Here is a 21,382-nt window from a genome sequence, read left to right on the forward strand (position 1 = left end):
AGGGAACTCGCTGAATTAGACTGTGAGAGAGACGAACCCCTTGCTACCTCGCAATTTACCCAGAGAAAGTCTGTTTGGCGTTTGGGCAAAAGAATTCAAAAATGTCACCTCAAGCCATGACCCCAATATCGACTCTTTTGAAAGGCTGATCTGAGGGATTTCAGGATAGAAAACCCGCTCAGATTAGGTGTTAGCTCAAAGAAATGACAGGACTGATCCAATCCCAAGGTTTGCTTTGATACAAGAACCTTTCTCCTGCTTACGTACCTGTAATTTCTGTGGTGTTAAACACCAAGAATGAATCTGTTGCTGTACTGGAGGATGTGACACAGGATGGCCACTGCTCCAGGTATCGGAAGTATTCTGGGGGAAATACCAGGTCAAAATATTTAAATGACAAAAGAGCATGTGACAATGGCAAAACACCTAAATTAACTACTGGGGGGCTTGTTTTAATTGCAATAGTACATGTACTGAGATTTTAAAAGTTACTTCAACCAGTAGAGCATGATTAAACAGAAAAGGTCTACAACCAATGTGAGAAAAACAACAACAGAATATGCAGAGATAAGCCCATCTTTCCCAATAACCCCTTCCCACTCCCTAAAACCAACGGCTACTTTAAAAGGCATGCATCATTTAGATCCAACATGGATTGTGTCAGCACTCTTAAGGTGATGGTGGAAAAAGCGCTTTGAATTCTTAGCAGCAGGAAAATGGATAAAATGACCCTGATGCATGTTCACACCATTTCTACTTTCTCTCAAACGTACTATGATGCTGGGATTTCAGAATGAAATACACTGCTAAAATGCATCATAGGAAAAGCTCAAACCTTTCACTCCCTGATGTCCGCAAATTTAAGATAGGTGACAAATGGATTGCAATCTGCACAATTTCGATGCGATTTGGGCGTACTTTTGACTGGGGATTCTCTAATTCACTAGAATATATACCTTTGTTGGACTAGATGTTCTTTTCCTCTTGGCAGGACTGGACAGGTCATCTACTTGGCTAGAAGGAATCATGTGTAGTGGCAAGGATTGCTGTGAAATTGGTGTTTGACTGAGGCCTAATACAGGTTCAGTATTTGGATGATGAGGTTTACAAGCCTAAGAATCACAGAAGGAAGACAAAAATATGGTTCTATATCTTCTTAATTCTTTCCTTCAAAATGATCAACTTTTATAAGCTGCATATTTTAAAGGTTATTTGGATATAGCTGATTGCAATCATTGAAAATCAAAATCAAATGGATTATCATGGAGGAACGTGTACCTTCCTTTGGAATTTTTTTCCCTTTTTTAATTTAATTTAATTTTTTTATTTGTATTGTTTTTTGCTTTTTTTTTTTTTTTTTTACAAACACGATAACCACTGCAGCATTTCTACTTAAGGAAATTGATTCAAAATCATGAAAATCCACAAAGGTTCTACCTTGGTACCCCAAAGTTCTCCCATAATACAGGGAGTCTTTTTTTTTCCTTGATCTAGAATCCCTTTGCAATTAAATCAAAGGCTGTTATTACTCAAGGCCAGTCCTGCGCTCAGTAAAATAAGCTTGACCACTACAGATCGAAAAAGAACCCTTAAAGCTGGGCACCTGCAGAACATAACCCAACTTCTCACCTGCTGTGCTGTGTTCATGGCACCCTGCCTGGAGGTAAGCTCTGCGGGGATTGGTAGGCTCCATGCCTCCTCAATACTAGGAAGTAATTTAGTTTTATTCTGTAGACTACCTTGTGGAAGGTTACACAACTGAGCCTAGGAAAAATTATGTAAAAAGCAAATTTAACACAAGCCTAGTTTATGAAGAGCAAGTCCACTAAATCTTCCTAAATGCTGTAGCTAATTATGTTTCCAAGAGAAAATAGATTTTTAAAAAAAAATTTGGGGTTTTAGAGAAATGCTAAATATAAAGAGGGTAACCAGAATATAAACCTTTGTGAGAATCAGAACAAAGCTGAGCTCTCTTTTCAGAGATCTCACTGCTGTTTTCTTATGAAACTTCAAGCAAGAGTGAAAGACAGGGTGCGATCTCTTTTTCTCTAATAAGCTATGACAACTTAAAAATGTAGACAGTACATAGGAAAAAAATCGCGTACATCGATATGCGTCAACTGAGTAAATGCGCAAAACAGCATTCTCATAACTATTTCCAATCTCACTCAAAAATGGAAAGTAAAATAATGTCACAAGCCATGGTATGTTTACGAAATATGGAAACAGATTAAACACACTATGACACAACTAGACATTGCCAATTCTGCCAACCTCCCTCCGCCTGCCTGCTGTGTCACGGACAAAAAGGCTGCCATCTGCTAAATGAGATGTATGTTTTACCTGTAAATACTTAATCCGGGCTGCAAGTGCGGAGGTATTACTACAGTTTTTGCTCCTAGTTGCATTTAAGTAGCATTTGATGGCATCCTGAGGCTGGTTGCAGGACTCATAGAGTGTGCCTAGGTCCATCCAGGCTGCAGCATGGCCATGGTCCAATTGGACAGCACAAATGTAGGCCTGTAAAGCATCCATAGGCTGATTTTGCTGCTGATACAGTACACTACAAAAGAAAGATTACAATAAATAGCCCCATTTCCAAAAAAGGATTCCCCAGGATCAGTCTCGCCAACAGGGCTCTTGAAAAATACTTTACATTCCAAGCTACCAAGGAGACATTTTTCAACGTGTACGAAGCACTGGGTCGAGAGGGATACCCTTTTACAGGATTAAAAGCAAAGGTCGGCATACTCAACGCTACGACACGTACGAGTGGTGGAATAGAAACACAGGTGCCTACCAAAAATTCGGCCACTTGCATCTCAAGAACAACACTGTCATTTATACGACATTTATTGCCTTACCCTATTGAACACCATGTATCTGCACTTGCTTCTGATTTATCAATAGATTGCCTATAAGATACAAAGGCATCCTGAACTTTCCCAATACTTGAATAGCACCTGAGAGAAAAACAAAGCAAGCTGCATTAATATTTTACAGAATTATTCTACTCGGCCTCCCAAGGGAGACTGAATGCTAACACAGAAAAGCACTAAGCACCTTTATGCATTAAGTGTTGACAACGATGAGCTCTTCAGTCTCAACTGACAGCTCTACTTCCCCTTGTTCATTTTTATATGTGCTGCATTAATGAACTCCACCTGGAAATTCCTAAATCCCAGTAATACTGTCCTGAATTTGGCATTTATTTCCCTTACTAGCACTGTTCTTTCTCATCGGATGGTAAGCTGCCTCTTGTTTCTGTTGCTTTTCCCCAAGTGTTTAACATCTATGAACAAACAGTATTTATTGAGCGTCTGTGTGCACCGCACTGTGCTAAGCCCTTGGGAGAGTGTAACACTACAATATGTACTGCAAGTCCTTGGACAGCCCAAAAATGCCAAAGAGGCAGTTGAGGGGACAAGAGGTAGGGAGAGAAAAAAGGAAACCGGGGGAAGCCTCCTGGAATTGTGATTCCAGAAGGACTTGGAAGATGGAGAGAGCAGTGGTCTGCCAGCTGTGAACGTGGAGGGGGCTCCCGGCAAGGGGGAGGGAATTAGAAGAGGTCGGAGGCAGGGAAGGTGAGAACAAAGTCCAGTGAGCAGGTTAGCTTGAGAGAAGCACAGAGAGCAAGCTGAGGTGCAATGGATCTGTATAGTGCACACATCTATGACCTACAATTTACAAAATACTTAATGACAAAGGGAATATTGGCATTATATGATAGCAATCATCCCCAAACTCAAGGATATTCAGGCACCCCTTTCCCCACATCTAATACGGACACAAAAGAGGAACGAGTTCCAACTAACCCCTTACTTCCCCAAATCCCTCTCTCGTCTGTGTCACCTATGCATTTGGTTCTGTACACCTCAGGCACTTGATATCCATCCCAACCTCGGCCCAACAGCCCTTTTTTTTTTTTTAACATATCCGTAATGTCTGCCTCCATCTTCAGACTGTAAACTCCTTATGGGCAGGGAACCAACTCTGCTGCATTATTATACTCCCCCAAGTATTATTACACTGTGCTCTCTGCACGCAGGAAACCACCACTGATTGATTAGTTTAAAAATAAAAGTTGAATTTTCACAATAATTGTTTTAAAAGCTCCATTAAGCAAGATCCATTAACAGTACAATGCACTATGCTAAGCATTTGAGAAAGTACAACAGAAGCGCAAAACATGTTCTTTGCCCAGAAGGAGCTAATAGTCTACTTGGGCAAAAGAGACAAAAAAATATTCATGCAATCAGTTGAAGCGGTCTGAATAAAACTGAGTGTTCAATTGGATGCAGGTACACCCACAATCACTCAGGAAGGGCATGTATAAGTTCCAAAGGGCAAGAGGTGGCTGAGGGTTTGCTGATATCTAATCTGGGGCGGTGGGATTCTACGAGGGGTTTGGTCAGGTGGATTTGGGGTGGGAGGGAGGAGAAAGGGGGTTAGAATTCCATGCTCTGGGGATAACAAGTTGAAGGAGTCAGAAGCAAGTAAAATGAAAGCTGGGTAACAGCCAATACAGATCGGGGGTGGGAGAAGCGGGGGGAATGGGCTTAGAATAGTCTGTTGACTCTAGACTGTAAATTTGTTTTGGGCAGGGAATGTGTCTGCTAATTCCGTTGTACTGTACTCTCCCAAGTAATCAGTACTGTGCTCTGCGCATTGTAAGCACTCAATAAATAATTGACTAAATTAATCAACTGATTAAAACACTTAAGGGTATGGATCTTGTTTTATGCTCTATCCTTTCTTTTGGGGCCTCAGATCAAGATTCCAACTAGTTTGCCTTCAAGTCTCCCTACCCAGCCAGAATGAATCCATCAAGTGGGGGAGTGAGTAACTTTTCCAGGGTCCACATTCACATGTATCACTTAAAAGGCAACACTATAACTTGATTTAATCGAACACATCTCCGACTGATAGGATTCCCTCCCTTCCACACAACCCCAACTATGTTACTCAAGCTTATTTATAGTTCAAGAACCAAGCAGATGCCTGGAGACAGTGGTGGGGAAGTTTTTATTTTTAACTTATGTGTTGTCTTAAGATTAACAAAAACAATGGCTGAGCTTCAAATATGGCAGAGGCTGGAAGCTGAAGGCATTTTAACATTCCAGCGAGATCTTTAAATGGAAAACTTTAAAGCAGGAAAGAGGGAGGCCTAGTAATGCTGATTTAATGTCCACCATCCCAAGTCGCAACCACCCAATGGGGCCTAAGATTTGGCACCCAAACTCAGCACTCTACATACACAGCGATATACAGAGTGGTGATAACCGGCAATGTTTCATTTGATTACATTTTACTCTCCCAAATGCTTAGTAAACCCTCAACAAGTGCCCCTGATACCAGAGGAAAAATGACCCTTACAGCTTCATCTATTATTAGAATAACCTGCTTTCGAGAGCAATTACCAGTACAAAATTCTTCCGTGAGAAGTTGGATTATTTTTAGCTACAATTCAAATTACCAAACTAAAATTAACAAAGAAAATGATCTCATGACCTTCAGGGTCGTTACACGCCTAATTCTCACCTTCCAAGAAAATACCAGGACTGGCCAGAGTTAGGATCGGCCTCCAAAGACTTCTGGAGATATTGAATAGCATAGCTTTCCTTGGTAGCTTTGTCTCCCAGCTGATCCACGGTGTGATGCATCCAGCCTACAAATCATTATGAACATTAAATGCTTCTCTCCCTGTTCTCAAAGAGTCCACTGTCCAAGAACATGGGTTGGCTTCAGATGTAAAGAAATTCATTATCAAATATTTCTAGAACTATAAACTGATGATGTGTTTTTTTCTGGTAACTTTCTTTGGTAGTGGCATAAGGGAAAAATGACCCATATGGAGGAACAAATTCACTTTCTTGGACTACTGCTATTTAATCACTTTACCATATGAATAATTCCAAGGGAAATGTTACAGTAAACTGCAGCACAGCAAAAAGGACAAGCATTGACAGGGCTTTATAATATCAAGAATGCGCTTCTTCATTGTCTGTTTTCATATATTGCAAATTAACATTAAACGGGGTTTGAACAGCAGACTGAGTATAAAGGGGGAGGGGAGGAATTTGAGATGATCCAAACATCAAAAATTGGTGACACTTAATACCAAAAAACTAATTCTTAACAAAAGTTGGTCTGTTCAGTCACTTTATTCCAAACCATGAATGTTATAAAATATTACCCAGAAAGCTTTTTTTTAATACCAAAACCACAGAGGGCCCTTGAGTTTCCACCTCTATGGCTATGTAAACATCTTTGTAGTCTGGGTTACTTAACATGCCTTTTTTTTTTTTTTTTTGGAGGGGTTAGGGGAGAGTGGTTAAAGATTAGACACGTCCTAAGGGCATAACTAGTCAGGATTTAAAAAGGATTAAAAAGACAAAACGACAAACCACCTGGAATCTAAATGAACATTTTACATACCTAACTGTTGTAAGACAGTTGCTTTTACTTGTGCTGGAAGGTTTTCTGTCTGCAAAAGTTGTTCATAAGCTTCCTTTGCAGAATGATACTTTCTCTACACAAGGAAAGGAAGAGAGATTAGGAAAATTAAGAAAACTCCCACAGGAAGCCCTTATCTCACTGGTACAAGATCTTTAAACAGCAATCACAGCAAATAGTTTAAAATTATAAATAATTTTATTTAAGGTCTGTCTCTCCCTCTAGACCGTTAGCTCTCTGTGGGTAGGGAGCGAGTCTAACAACTCTGTTGTATTTGTACTCAACCAAGTGCTTATCACAGTGCTCTATACAGAGTAAGCACTCAACCAACACAATTGATTGACTAGTTAACTTTTTTTTCCCCAAAATGATATGAGAACATAATTCTACAATTAATTTGTGGTGGATTAATTTGGGGAGCACACGTGGTTCAAAGTAAAATACCCATAAAAAGGTTATTTTGTGGTCTTGTTTGGTCACATAAATCAATTCTATTATAATTCACTGTTCTCCCAACACTCGGGATTTCTGTCTGGCTCACGCTTGGAATGACATATATTCACTAAGCCTATAATTTAGTTGGGAAGTCCTCAAAATTTACTGGTTTTCCATTTGTAAATCAGAAGGAAAAGGAAAATTGGCACTGATACTCATCAGATACAAATCACTATCTCTTAGGAAAGGGGTGGCCTATTTACAAGGTTGCTACAATTTTCTACTCCGAATTCCAAACTAGAGAAAACATTTCTGAAAAGGTATGGAGGGAAGGGAAGTGAAGGGAAAGGAAAAAGAGGGAACTGGGTAGAACCAGGGGGAGGGAGGGAGGGAAATTGGGGGGGGGAGAAAGAGAGAGCAAGCACACGCTCAGAAGCTGGGCAAATTAAAAGAAATAAACAAAATATCCACCAACCTTCAAAGTTGCATTTGAACACCATTAAGATTTTTACACATCCAAAGCAATGAATAAAGGAATGCTTTCTCTTCTGGCAGGACTGCAGGAAACTTCCCATCCCCCAAATCACCAAAGGCTCCCCTCTCCCCCAACGCACAAACACACAGACCCACTCAAAGGCGATCAGCTGGGGATGGGGAGAGGGGCTAGGTCACAGACCCCAGAGTCCTACTTCCAAGACTATCAATGAGTATTCAAAAATGCGTGCACACACACACACATATCTCTATATTTATCTATCCATCCACCCTCTTTGGGCACCACATGGTTGGTGCTGCTGTGAGAAGCTGAGCCTTCAATAATATCATTAAGCGCATATACTGCTTAATCTTGTCAACTGAAGTTAAAATGCATCTACTCCCATCCAATTCTCTCTCGAGATAGTTTTCAACTCACTACGGGTCTTCTTTTGGCAGCTATAATCACCCTGTGACTGTTGAAATGCATTCATTTTCTTTAAAGTGTGAAAAGGATAAAGAAAAGGTTCTAAAATTCCATTGTAAAATGGGTAAAAAGTATTCCAGAAAGGTAGCTCTCCTTCCGTATCTGGCATGAAAGATTGTCAACCATCGAATTCTAAATTATGGACAGAGGCTTGTGACTGTTGCTGAAATGGGTGGGAGGAAGAGATGGGGGGCTAAAGGGGGAAGAGCAAGAGCAAGTCAACAAAAATTTAACTGGAACGACCATGATATCCAGGCTACACCAGGCATGCAGCAAACAAGATGGTGTCACAGGATCAACCAGAGGTCTGGAATGTGGGCTGGGGGTCACAGGCCTCTGAACGACCTCCACCCATCCCAAAAAGGGGCCTGCCACTACAGCAGGACAATTTTCAAATAAGAAAAACCGTGCTGGGACTTCAACTTGAATCGGGGTTCTAGTCTGGCCCACTGCAGTTCACTTCTAACTTGGGGTTGGAATGTCATTTTGATGTTGTATTAAGTACTGAACAAGTGTAGAAGTTTTGTCCTGCATCATGTGCTTTTTAATACTTCAGTGAAATAATAATAATTGTGGTGCTTACTATGCGCAAAGCACTGTTCTGAGCACTGAGATAGATACAAGATGATCAGGCCCTCATGGGACTCACAATCTAAGTAAGAGGTAGAATAGATACTGAATCTCCATTTGGCAGATGATGGAACTGAAGCACAGAGAAGTTGAATGACTTTGCCTAAGGTCATGGGACTGATAAATGACAGAACTGGGCTCAAAATCCAGGTCCTCTGACTTCCAGGACTGTGGTCTTTCCACTAGGTCACGCTGCTTTGCAAACAGGAAGCACTAAAATGACCGAATGAATGCTTCTTGGTTTTCCTTGCTGAAAAGAGCAAGGAAAACTGATCATCAGTAATTTTCATGACTTGACTATTTAATAGAACAATTATGTGAACATGACTTTTTCATGTCAGTGATAAATATAGGGGCCACACACTGATCCTACTCCTAAAAGGTAGGGGGGAGAGGACTCTTCCCTATAGCCTGTATTAGAATACTAACGCTTCTTAGGCTCTTAAGTATAACACCTGTTCCCACACGAACCACGAAGAATAAAATGCTTACGCATGCCTATTGCCCCCAAATTTATACGGCAGTCATACACTTACGTCCATTCCAATTGAGAAAAGCTCTCCAGAAATAAATAGGTACATGCCATCGCAAAAATTGGGTCACCTGACTCATAACAATGTGCATGAGGGTAATGGTAGAAAGCACCAACAAACTAGCATTTGTAGTTTAAGGCCACAGAAGTCCTGTAACTTTTACAGGTCCTCTGAGAGGCCCTTCCACTTGGAAGAAAGATGGTATCCTCTATTTCTCTAGCAATCTCCTTTCACCTTGGACCCAAGAATCAAGAAGGACAAAAAAAGTCACAGTATCTTAATTTCTTCCAATCTTGCCAACTCTTTGACATCTCTGACTATAAGGATCCATTAGTGCCCGCCGAGGATTTAGTAAATTAACTGTAAAAGTTTGAAAACTGAATCACTCTACTGATTACTCAGTTCTACAAAGATGGCTACAAACTTGGAAATATATACTGTGATTTCACACTAGATCATGCTTGCAACTGGCTCTACACAGTACCTTTACTGACTCTCTGGATAACACTTTGGCAGACAGGAAATTACAGTCCCTATTTCAGCAGCATATTAGCTCACTTCACCCACTAATTACCAGCTCTGCACTTTGCTCATTACGCTATCTGTGCAAACACTTATTATGTGCCAAACACTGGGACAGGTATGAAATGATTGGGGTTGGATTCAGTCCCTGTCCCACATGAGACAGTGTCTATAAAATAGGTGTTTAAACTTCCATTTCACAGATGAGGAAACTGAGGCCCAGAGCAGTTAAATGGTTTGCCCAAGACTGTAAATTCATTGTGGGTTGGGAATGTGCCTGCCTGTGTTAAATTGTACTCTCCCAAGTGCTTAGTAACGTGCTCTTCACACAACACAATATATACTACTGAATGAATGAACTTTCAGCAGACAGGTAATAATAATAATGATGATAATAATGATGATGGTATTTAAGTGCTTACTATGTGCCAAACACTGTTCTAATCGCTGGAGTAGATATAAGGTAATGAGGCTGTCCCACAGGTCACAGTCTTAATTCCCATTTTAATGATGAGGTAACTGAAACACAGAGAAGTGAAGTGACTTGGTCAAGGTCATGCAGCTAACAAGTGGAGGAGTAGGGATTAGAACCCACGACCTCTGACTCCCAAGCCCGGGCTCTTGCCACTAAGCTACGCCGGAACTGAGGTCCGCTGACTCCAAGGTCTGTGTTTTTCTTCCACTAGGCCACGCTGCTCCTCCCAAGGTACTTTCTAACCACACCTCGCTCTCCACCTTGAGTGCTTCTGTGGCCTGGAGCTCCTAGAGCACCTCAGTTTTGCCAGGCCAAACCTCTCACTTCTTTTAAAACCCCACCACTCCAGGAAGGCTTACTCCAGTAATTACTCCATGAGTGCAGGGAAGGTGCAACATGCTACTGCACTACTATCCCAAAAACTCTGAACGGAGGTCTAAAGCACTTCTGTAAGCTTCTGTAAGCACTCAATAAATGCTACTGATAGATGTATCGATTACCATAGAAGGCTTAATTAGACAAGGATGTAGAGGTTCTGCTAGTAAAGATAAGCAGAAGGTCTTCCCTTTGTTTTCTTCCTGGTAGGCAGAGGCATTAGGGTGGAAAAAATATTTCCATTTTACACCCAACTTCCCTGTATCACTGGAGTTATATTCTTGCAAAATCTCTTTGTATAGACTTCACCAGCTTTGAAGCAGCACACATATGCACATAAGCAATTTTTTCAATAACCCAGGTGGGTGAACACTGCCCAATTCCCTGAACCCTTTCTAGCTTAAAATGCACGCTGAACAACACATTTTACGGCCAAACTGAGTGTATCTTAGGAGCTGAAGGTTATATCAAGCAGATAGTTTATTTCACAGTGGTTAATGTAAATTTGGCAGCCAACTTTATTGTCCCTGGATGAAACTAGTTATGAAGCCCCCTAGTCTGGCAGTTATCACAATGATTTTTGCTACATCAAGTGCACAAAGGAAATCTGGTCTACAGCTTATTTCTCGCTCGCATTATACCATAATTTACCAATTATACCACCTAAGTTAAGAGTGACAGGACAAATCCTGAAATGATCATTTTATTAGCAAGTAGCTAAATGCCACTTCTATTAGAAGACAGTCTCCACAAACTGCTGACAGAAGATGCCTATCTGCCCCGCTAATTCATTTCTCCTTCCTATGGCCTGGCTGAAAAGGATAATCAATTAATATCCATACTCTTCTCAATTTCTCCAAAAGGATGCCACTTTTCCCACAAGATTGCCAACTGCTTGTAAATCCATGTAGCAGCTCTGCTGGTGAACCCATAGGCAGGGAAAGTGTCTGTTAAACTGTTAGATTGTAGTTTCCCAAGCGCTTAGTCAGGCGTAATGAGTACGTTCTTACTATGTGCAGAGCACTGTACTGGCAGACAGTTGGGGATTCCCATGGCATTGCTCCAGTGGTCTTGGTGACTCGGGGCACAACTGCACTAACTGATGGACAGTTGGTGATCCCAGTGACAAGTAGCTTTGTAAAACAAGGAATGACCTGCTTGAGATAAGGCAAAATGAAAAGCCCTTTGGGGCTCTCTTCATTGGAAACCATGCACTACAGCCAAGATCAAATTCAATGTAGTAAATAATTTTTTAAAATCCGTTATTCAGTTTTTCAATTTCTCCCTTTGAAGATTTGGAAAAACCAGAGACCTTCCACTGATGTTTGGCTTGTGCTAATTTCTAGAATTTGACTGTTCAGAATTCTACACACGCTCATCCTCACTCATTTATGCCTGACTGCATGAAGGAAATAGGGATGGCTTCACGAAGCTCTTTTTAAAAGAATCAAAACTTGAAAAAAATTTCTACCTATTCCATGAATCCTCTTGGACATTATAACGGCACACAGAGTTTTTAGGGAAGGGGAAATTTCAGGAAAAGGATGCTCTAATGCTGATCAAAATCTTAAATGGCTAAAAATAAAAATCATCCATAAACATTTTTAAAAAGGACTGGATGTTTCAGGAGATCAGATTGCAAAAAAACTTCTAAGGCAACCATTTCAACTTGGAATATCATCTCTTGTTAAGAGCGATGGCTATCAAATCCTAAAAGCTGGGGTACTTGGAGACTAAGATGACTCATAAAACACATCACTGAAACAGAACCGTAAAAGTTCTCCATTTTTTTAAAATAGCTGCAACAACATTTCTAAAAAGTCATTCTTAGGCAGGGGCAAAAGGATTTTAATTAAACTCGAATGTTAAGAGGGCCTCTAGGATTTAACGATCATGTGCGAACACAAAAATGGGCCTACTCAAATCAGTAGTGGAGAAACCCAGCTGCATTCTGGAGTTGGTCAGTCAGTCCATCCATCATATTTATAGAGCACTTATTGTGTGCAGAGCACTGTACTAACCACTTGGGAGAGTACACGATAACAGACAAAATCCCTGCCCATAAAAAGCTTACAGGCTCTCAAGTGGGGACCAGTGATGGGGCCACATGAGGTCCACTAGACTAGGGAGTGTGGCCCGGCAGACACTTTAGCAATTTTTTTTTAATTTAAGTAGCGAACACACATCAACTATTAGGCCAGTAAGGCTTAACCAACTCTCCAACACTCCCATTCCATAAAACAACTGCCAAAGAGATGTTCGAAGGGCAGGTTTTCAGACTCAAGCTCAACGGGTAGACTGAGCACATGGAAACTGGAATCTGCCCTCATTTCCCACTGCAGGAATGCCCGTAAGTCAAAGGAATCACATATCATGTAGAACTGGAGAGTTATTTAGTGAAAATGATGTCACGGATTTTGATGAGAATGAAGTGCGTTTTTACTAAGTTTCTGTGCCTTCCTCTGGAGTGCAAACCTCACAGTGTGTCTGAATCATTACACATCTGTCCTATCGGCATAGCTCGGTTTCAAGAGGAATAGAATCGCATGATTGAGAATTACATCCACCAGGGAGACATACTAGCTTTGGAAATTTAAGAGTATATGAACTTCAGAATGATCTGGAAATTTCAGGCCATGTGGTCAAACTCTGGGCATGGATTTGTGAAAGTACATTTTCTTCCATGAAACAGCTGAAATCGAAGCTGTGATACTCCATCAGCGATGAAAACCTGGAACCAGAATTGAGCTGTGCCCTGACTGAATATACCTCAAGTTCATGAGAGGAGATTAGTCTGTTAGATTCTCACTGACTTGATCAAAATCGATCAGTGGCTAGCACTTGGCTGGTAAACTGCCTACTTCTGTACTAACAACATTGATTACACTTTTCATTTTTTTTTTAAATCACTACCAAAAAAAAATCCACATATTTGGAGAGTGAACAGGCTATGTATCCCGTTCAAAGTAAAAAGGCCCATGCACATATGAATTTCTAGACATGAAAAACTTGGATGCCCCCGGCCGAGGCAGAGCTGCAAACCCAGTGGATCATAAAATACGGGAAAAGGTCTTCTCCCCTTTGCGCCTTGTGAACCCATGGCGTGGACTCTGGTTTATGTTCACTTACTGAGTGTCTAGATGCTCCCCTTAGAAAATTACTAATATTTAGAAAAAAGAGACATTGAAACTGCTGGCAGAGACCCACATTTACAGTTTCATCAATGCAAAGTTCAGGGGGTATTTCTCAAAGTGATATAATACTGTGAACACCAAATTCCAATTGGATGCACAAATTTGGCTTCAGCTCAGAAAAGGAAAGAGATTCAAATTTCAGCTGGGGGTGGGGGGATAACATTTTCTTTTCTGGTTAAATAGAGGCTAAAAAATACACTAACCTGGGTTTCATACAAGTGAGCAATGTGAAATTGAACTGCAAAAGAAAAGGAAGAGTAAAATCAATTTTGATACATATTCAACAATAATCACATCAGATTAAAATACAAAGAAAGTAAAGAAAGGTTAATATAGTAGAAAAGTTACCAATACCACAGTACATGCTCTATTATAGGGTGGGCTAACAGACATGCTTAACATGTACTGACAACAGACATGAACCTAAAAATGAAACATTAATCTGGAATTCTGACAGTCAAGACCCATTGACACTAAGCCAATATCAAATATGAAGTCTTAATTTTCTTCAACATTATTGCAATACAACTGAACCCACACCGAGCAGCACCTTCAGTGACCCCATTTGTTTTTCTTCAGGAGGACAAAAATTATAGTTCACAATGGCAAGTTCACTCTAAGCCATTCTAAATGGAAGCTCTATGGAAAACTGCTGCCTACTTTGGTATATGCTTTTCATTTTTAAAAGACAAATAGCCCGGTTACTGTAAAACAAATACTCTTTTGGGAAATTTCTCTCGAAATTTCAGATTCTCTTCTTTCAGTGCAGATTCCATAAAAATAACTTGTCAAAAACAAAAAATCCAACACACGAATACTCCCAATTAAAATAAATTATTTTGGAGAAGGAGTGAGGCAAAGTTTCCCTAAATGGCAAAATCCAGGAGGGCCATCAGAGAAGTTCATGAGAAGTAAAAGTGTAGATTTGGGAAGTGAAAAAATAAAACTTTTGTTCCAGCAGAGATGGCAGCCCTTTGGGGGGTGGGGCCTGGAGCCTATTCCACTGACTGCCCCACCTACAAGCGGGAACCAGCTCCTGTGATGATGATGATGGTATTTGTTAAGCGCTTACTATGTGCCAAGCACTGTTCTAAACGCTGGGGTAGATGCGAGGTAATCGGGTTGTCGCACGTGGGGCTCACGATCTTAATCCCCATTTTACAGATGAGGTAACTGAGGCACAGAGAAGTTAAGTAACTTGCCCAAAGTCACACAGCTGATAAGTAGCGGAGCTGGGATTAGAACCCACAACCTGTGACTCCCAAACCCATGCTATTTCCACTAAGCCATGCTGCTCTCACAGCTCCCTCCCTCCTGTGGAGGGGATCGGTCCCCCGGCTGCAGAGGATGAGGGGAGAAAAGGAGAGGTATTGGCAGACTGCTAAGTGCAGGGAGGGCAAAGAGTGACAGCTCTCCATTACTGAATCAGGCCCATTTCCTCCAAGAGGCCTTCCCTGACTAAACCCCCCTTTTTCCTTCCCCACTCCTTTCTGCATCAACCTCATTTGCTCCCTTTATTCATCCCCTCTCCCAGTCCCACAGCACTTATGTCCATATCTGTCATTTATTTTTATTAATTGCCTGTCTCCCCCCCTAAATTCATTGAGGGCAGGAAATGTGTCTGTTCACTGTTTTATTGTACTCTCCGAAGCACTTAGTACAGCGCTCTGCACATGGTAAGCGCTCTATACATACGACTGACTGAATGAATGAAAGCTTCGATCAGGACCTACCAGTGGGGCACTGTAACGGGTCTAGGGAACCACCCAGAGAAGGACCCAGAAGTGGGTGAAGCTCAGGAAACGGCTTGGGAGCAAAAGCTCACAGCACACGGCTGAAGTGTGTAATGGTGACTGGTGGGGAAAAAGGGAAGTGGACTGCACTGGGGCAATTACACACACTTTCCACCTGCCCCAATTTTGCATTCCCAGCCCAAGACAAACAAACTGGTGCCCAAGGACTGGGACTGTAACTTCCTTGTAGTTGGGGGATCACTTGTATTAACTGTACTGAACTTTCACAAACACCTACTACAGTGCCCTGCACACAGCGATCGCTCAATAAATGCCATCAACTGATTGACTGAATGGGTGTTGAGCAATTAACATCAACCCCTTATACAGAGTCTACTGCCTTAGAGAAATAATTTTAGCAAAAAGCACTTCAGAAAAAAATGATTCACTTCCTCAAATACTGAACATATGCCCAACAAATACAACCCTAGAGGAATCTAGCTCATCATACATTTTAATTATTCACTTGATATATTTAGAGCTATCCTTCAGGTAATAAAAATGATTACTGACAATGAGATTTTCCTGGAATTAGAATTGTATTCAGACACCCATTTCCATATTTCATTTTCAGACATCATATTCTCTACTGATCCCCAAAAATGTTTCACAATAGGCTGAATATGACAACTTAACACATACTTTTGCTGTATTTGCCGGTGATGGGGAAAAGGTCAGTCCAAGCTCCTTCTATTCTAATGCAGGTCACGCTGGATTAATCTTACCATCTTGATAACTTTTCATGTCAACTAACATTTTCGTGCAATGGTAGTCGGAGCCCAGGTCTGCTAGCAGACGGTAAAAAGGCACTATGACCAGTTGGTTCTTCTGAACCACACATTTTTATTACATATTTGGCATAGAACGTTGTGAGGATGCAAGTTTTCATTAACACCCATCCCATGTTACAGAAGAACTGATTGATCACTATTTGAGACTTCTTTGTCACCGTTTCAGAAAAAATTTTAAAATCAGGCCAGGGACAACTGTAAACATTTTCCAAAGACTGAAGATGAGTATGTTTTTCCCAAAACATTCCAACACAAACTTGAAATATAAAACCCTATGCAAAGATGAGGTTTTGAGTCCACAGGAAAAAAAAATCCGATTGGAAGTCTTTGTGAATCTCAGTTTACTTCCCTGTATTTCTAGAAAGGGCAAGCTTATGAACAGGAAACAACAGAAAAGAGGTGATAGATCTACTTATCCATTAATCCAAGGAATCGAGGCAAGTTATACATCGCATCAAATCCTTACCTCTTTAGTAATTAAAATGAATACAAGTGGTGAGGATGATCGAGATCGGAGTACTGATGGAGTATCAGGAGATAAATTCAAAGAAACTGCTTCAGAAACTGAAACATTCTGAATGGAATATTCCAGTGCTTTCAATCAGTAAAGAAAAGCATGAAACCATAATTCAGTTTTCTGCCATCATTGAAAAATTAACTGAAAATGATCACCACACCAAAATAAGCCACCTATTTAAAATGCACAGTATCTCCAAAAATGAAAATAAACTGTGGGTACTTTCTACTGAACAAGAACTCACTTTTGACAACAAAAATGGAATCAAATCTGAAGTTCTTGAAGACAAATTTAAATCACGATATATATTTGAATGAAATCAAATCTACTTTGCTAGACCTGTAAACTGCACAAGTAAATTTTCAAACGGAAATTTTTTTTAAATAAATCACACAAATAGTGCAAGAATATAGTCTCCAGGACATCTTCTTTTTGATGTCCCTTTGATACCTCCAACTCAACATGTCTAACTCAACATGTCTAAACCTGGATTTCTCTTGACTTCACTTCCTTCCTATTCCTACTTCATCTACCTTTCCCATCTCTGTTAAGAACACCATTCTTCCCTTTCCCAGGGATTGACTATCAACCTTTGCATGAAACAAAAACTCCTCACCCTTGGCTTCAAAGCTCTCCATCACCTTGCCCACGCCTACTTCACCTTCCTTCTCTCTTTCTACTGCCTACTCCGCACGTTCCGCTCCTCTGCCCTTCACTTCCTCACAGTCCCCTGTTCGCACCTGCCCCGTCAACGACCCGTGGACCATGTCCTACCGCTGAATTCCCTCCTCACACCCGCCAAACTAATTCTCTTTCCCTCTTCAAAGCCCTGAGAGCTCTCCTCTCCAGGAGGCCTTCCCAGACTGAGCCTTCCCTTTCCCTCTGCTCCTCCTCCCCATTCCCCCTTCTCCTGCCCTCTGCTCTTCCCTTTCCCCTGGACACAGCACTGTGCATATTTGTATATATTATTGATTACTCTATTTATTTTGTTAATGATGTGCATATATCTATGATTCCACTTATCTTGATGATATCTATACCAGACTACTTGTTTTGTTCTGTTCTGCTTTGCTGTCTCCTCCATTTAGACTGTGAGCCAGTTGTTGGGCAGGGATTGCCTCTGTTGCCGATTGTCCATTCCAAGCGCTTAGTACAGTGCTCTGCACACAGTAAGCTCTCAATAAATATGATTGAATGAAGTGCTCAATAAATGTGATTGGATGAATGAATGAATGAGGCTCAGAATGAGGCCACCAATTAAGTTTTAACACACCTTGGGAGGTTATGGGATTAGAAATATCCTTAGTCACAGAAATCAAGGGACGTACTTTCCTCTTTCAGTGTACTTATTTCTCATTTCGTTTCCCCATATCAAATCCCGTCCCTAATAATCCCACTCATATCACCATATTCCTTCCCCGCTGCTTTTTAAATAAAAGACTGAATACAAGAAGTAGAATAATGGAGTTTGTTTTGCTTTCTTCATCTGTCTCAAAAAGTGTTCTTCAAACATGTCCCTGAAAGTAGGTTAGATTACAGGCTTCTACTGTGCAAGACCAAAGATTTAATGGATTACCATTTAAAGATGTTTACTATGAACTCATTTTTCCCTCAACTGAGGATCCTAAAATTCCTTCTTTTCAAAGGAATGGCACAGATTTATCCACAAAGGTTGTTAAAAAAAACAACACTCAATTTACCCCATTATTGTAAATATCTTTCACCCAAGAAATAAAAATGCAAACTTGAACTACATAGCTAATTTATGTCAAAATTTCATTTAGGTATCTATACAAATTAAATGCTGCATGTAAAACATTAAATATTAACTCGTGCTTTTAAGTAAAGCAACAGCTTTACTCTTTGAAAATGATTATTACAAGTACATGGCATTAGATTAAAATGTTCCGCATTCAGTTTTATGCCAAGGACCAAGAAAAACATAAATACAAAATATTACAAAGCTGCAAGGAACAAAGTAACACTGTTATTATTCCATCACAATTACACTGAAGCTTGATACTTACCCTCAGTTAAAAAAATAAAAATCAGTGAGCTACAGCATCAAATTTTTTTAAATGACATGCAATAAAAACAAAAAATGATAGTTTGCCCCCAGAACCCAGATCTGCAAAGCCATATAATGATAACTCTTCTTCACCAGTGAAAATAAATTCAATTCCACAATCTACTCCACCGGCCATGTCTATTTTAGATACTGACTGCTCAGAGTAACTGGATTCAAATGTTTTACTTATGCAAGCTATGTAGCCATGGCAACTTAAAAGGCAAGGCTAGATCAACTAATTCTGGAAAAGTCCCTCTGAAAATATCCATTTTCAATAGGGTGCTTGAACTTCAAGAGACTGCCATTTTGGGGGGAAAAAACATTTCATTACATTTTAAATATTTGAAAATATTTACAATTCTGTTAGAAAATACTTACTTTCAGCATTGGACAAAGTGCAGGGATTACAGTCAACCAGCGCTAACTGAAAATGCTGCAAAAGGAAAGAGAAAATTACTGCCTACTCAATTGAAAAATTCAACACTGACATTTAGTTACAGAAAATGGCAAACCAATTAGCATCCAAAAATGCAAATTCATTTCACGGTTACAAAATATATAAGAAAAACCTAACGAGAATTTCATTCTCTCAAATTAATTCAACAAATACCCAAAAGGAAAATATAGCAACATGTTACCAATACTTAGTTCAACATTCTTAAATAGAATTTCTGGGGAAAATTATCTAAATTGACTTCACTCAGAACACTGACCACAAAACAAGAATTCCTTATGAAAGGAAAACAACTTGAAAAATAGGGATCGTATGAATATGGAAACTACTGATGAATTTACATCTTAACGAGGCTTAGATTCTCAAGCATTTAAAATATTTATCTAAAGTCAACTTCTATAAACATCTTTTCCTGAGAATTAAACCCATTTATGCACACTGTAAGGGCCTAGAAGTTTAGATTTTTATCACTATTAATCTCCACATAACATGCCAAAGGACAGTGTAATAAAGTTTGACTTCAAAAAGGCCACACAAAGCTCTCCATTTCACACAAAACTTAACTGAATAAAAAGCCCTAACAATCAGGAAGTGGAGAACATTCAAGTAATGTGGAAAAACACAAGGGAAAGCCTAAAACAAAAGCTTGCTCTTAAAATTTTCCAGCTCCTACACATAATGACTGTTGGAAAATCTGCAAATCAATAAAACTACAAGTTTAGACTGACAATTTCCTCAATTAAACGTGCAGCTGAACAATTATGTTGAACCATAGGATTTGTACACGTTTTACCTGGTAATTTATAGATGAAATAAATAGAAAAACAATTGCTCTGTTTGGAGTCTGAAAAACAGACATTAAACTCTAAAGAAAGCAATCTGTTCTGCACTTCTCAAATGGCCATTAGAACAAGGTCTCCAAAATGCTATCCACTAATTAAAAAAAACCCAACCACAAGAAAAAACAACAACTTTGTATCATCTTTCTTTAGCTTTCTTCTCAAAAGTCTGGTAATTTCTACGAGGTGGCTAAACACATGTGATCAAGAAGCCAACAACAATGATTCAGGGCAAGATTCATAACTGCATTATATAGCCCGTCCATACATCATTAGCAAGGTAAACAGGATGTCCCATCCACTGCATATCCTGTACAGCCTAGACTTCAAAAGTGGTCTCCAAGGACAACTGTCAAACTGCTAAGAATTAATATGGCAACCTTTTACTTATTGAATTATCAACCAAATCAATTCAATGAATGGTGTCATTCATCCACTCTTCACAACATCCTTTTTAAAAAAGACCAATGCCCAGCCCACTGTTAAGGTTCACTTACTTCTGACTCATCTAGTCTTTTTTTTCCTGATGCCCCATAACCACACGTTAAATTCTGTCTTTTTCCATTGGATTGCGATGCAGGTAGTGAGTCCTGGAAACGTCCTATAGTTGGTTGCTATAGCAACACTAAACACGTTTTAGAATGAGCAAGCTACAACCCTTTCATTTTCTACTTGAAAAAAGGATTCAAATTCACCCAATTAAGCCAATGAATAAATTTATAAATTGAAATTTCCTTGGCCTGATTAGTGTTAGAACGAGAAGCTCCTAAATTATTTCCCTCTAAGAAGGCCTTCATAAAAAACACATTGATCCAACAAAGACCGGCTGAGGTTTGGTGGGGTGGTCTCTAAGAACTGTTACTGCAATGCAACCTCGGGGGAAAAGCAGATAACTGTTTACATTGAACTCCCCACCCATACATCTCTATCTGCCGCTATTCAGCATCAGACAATGTCGCCCAGCAGGAACAATGCTCTTTAATCACTATGAATCTTAAAAAACAGAACAGCTATTGCTGCATCATTTCAAATCCACAACTGAAGTGCTAAATATTCCAAAATGTAATCCATTTTTGATTGCATCCTTTTGTACATCACACTAAAATAAGACAATCCAGGACATGCATATTAGGGGAAAAGGAAAAAAAAACCAAAAAACCAAAGGCTATGTGAATAGAACGAGGTACTATAGATGGATTTACAGACAACCTAATGATCTATTAGGAACAAAACAAAACATCTCATGCCCACATAAACACACACCTCACCTCTCGGCACACCAGAAAACACGGGTTCCTTTTGTGTATTTATATCTAGCCATTGTCTAATCCTAGTTCCT

The 21,382-nt window shown here is 39.9% G+C and overlaps 1 protein-coding gene across 3 annotated transcripts in view; it reads right to left on the reverse strand.

Annotated features, from left to right (window-relative positions):
• Window positions 1–21,382, reverse strand: part of KDM6A (lysine demethylase 6A) — a 162,673-nt gene that overhangs the window by 47,610 nt on the left and 93,681 nt on the right. The window contains exons 7-15 of one of the 3 annotated variants that reach the window (XM_029046828.2): window positions 19,129–19,183; window positions 13,785–13,819; window positions 6,439–6,532; window positions 5,542–5,668; window positions 2,865–2,963; window positions 2,344–2,563; window positions 1,630–1,764; window positions 957–1,112; window positions 268–363 (exon numbers count right to left, since the gene is read on the reverse strand). In XM_029046828.2, the coding sequence (XP_028902661.1) occupies window positions 268–363; window positions 957–1,112; window positions 1,630–1,764; window positions 2,344–2,563; window positions 2,865–2,963; window positions 5,542–5,668; window positions 6,439–6,532; window positions 13,785–13,819; window positions 19,129–19,183 (1,017 nt within the window). The remainder of the gene's footprint in view (window positions 1–267; window positions 364–956; window positions 1,113–1,629; window positions 1,765–2,343; window positions 2,564–2,864; window positions 2,964–5,541; window positions 5,669–6,438; window positions 6,533–13,784; window positions 13,820–19,128; window positions 19,184–21,382) is intronic. The other 2 variants (XM_029046829.2, XM_029046830.2) reach the window with 2 other exon arrangements.

Source organism: Ornithorhynchus anatinus, chromosome 18 (genome assembly GCF_004115215.2).
Source record: "Ornithorhynchus anatinus isolate Pmale09 chromosome 18, mOrnAna1.pri.v4, whole genome shotgun sequence".
Lineage (NCBI taxonomy): Eukaryota > Metazoa > Chordata > Mammalia > Monotremata > Ornithorhynchidae > Ornithorhynchus > Ornithorhynchus anatinus.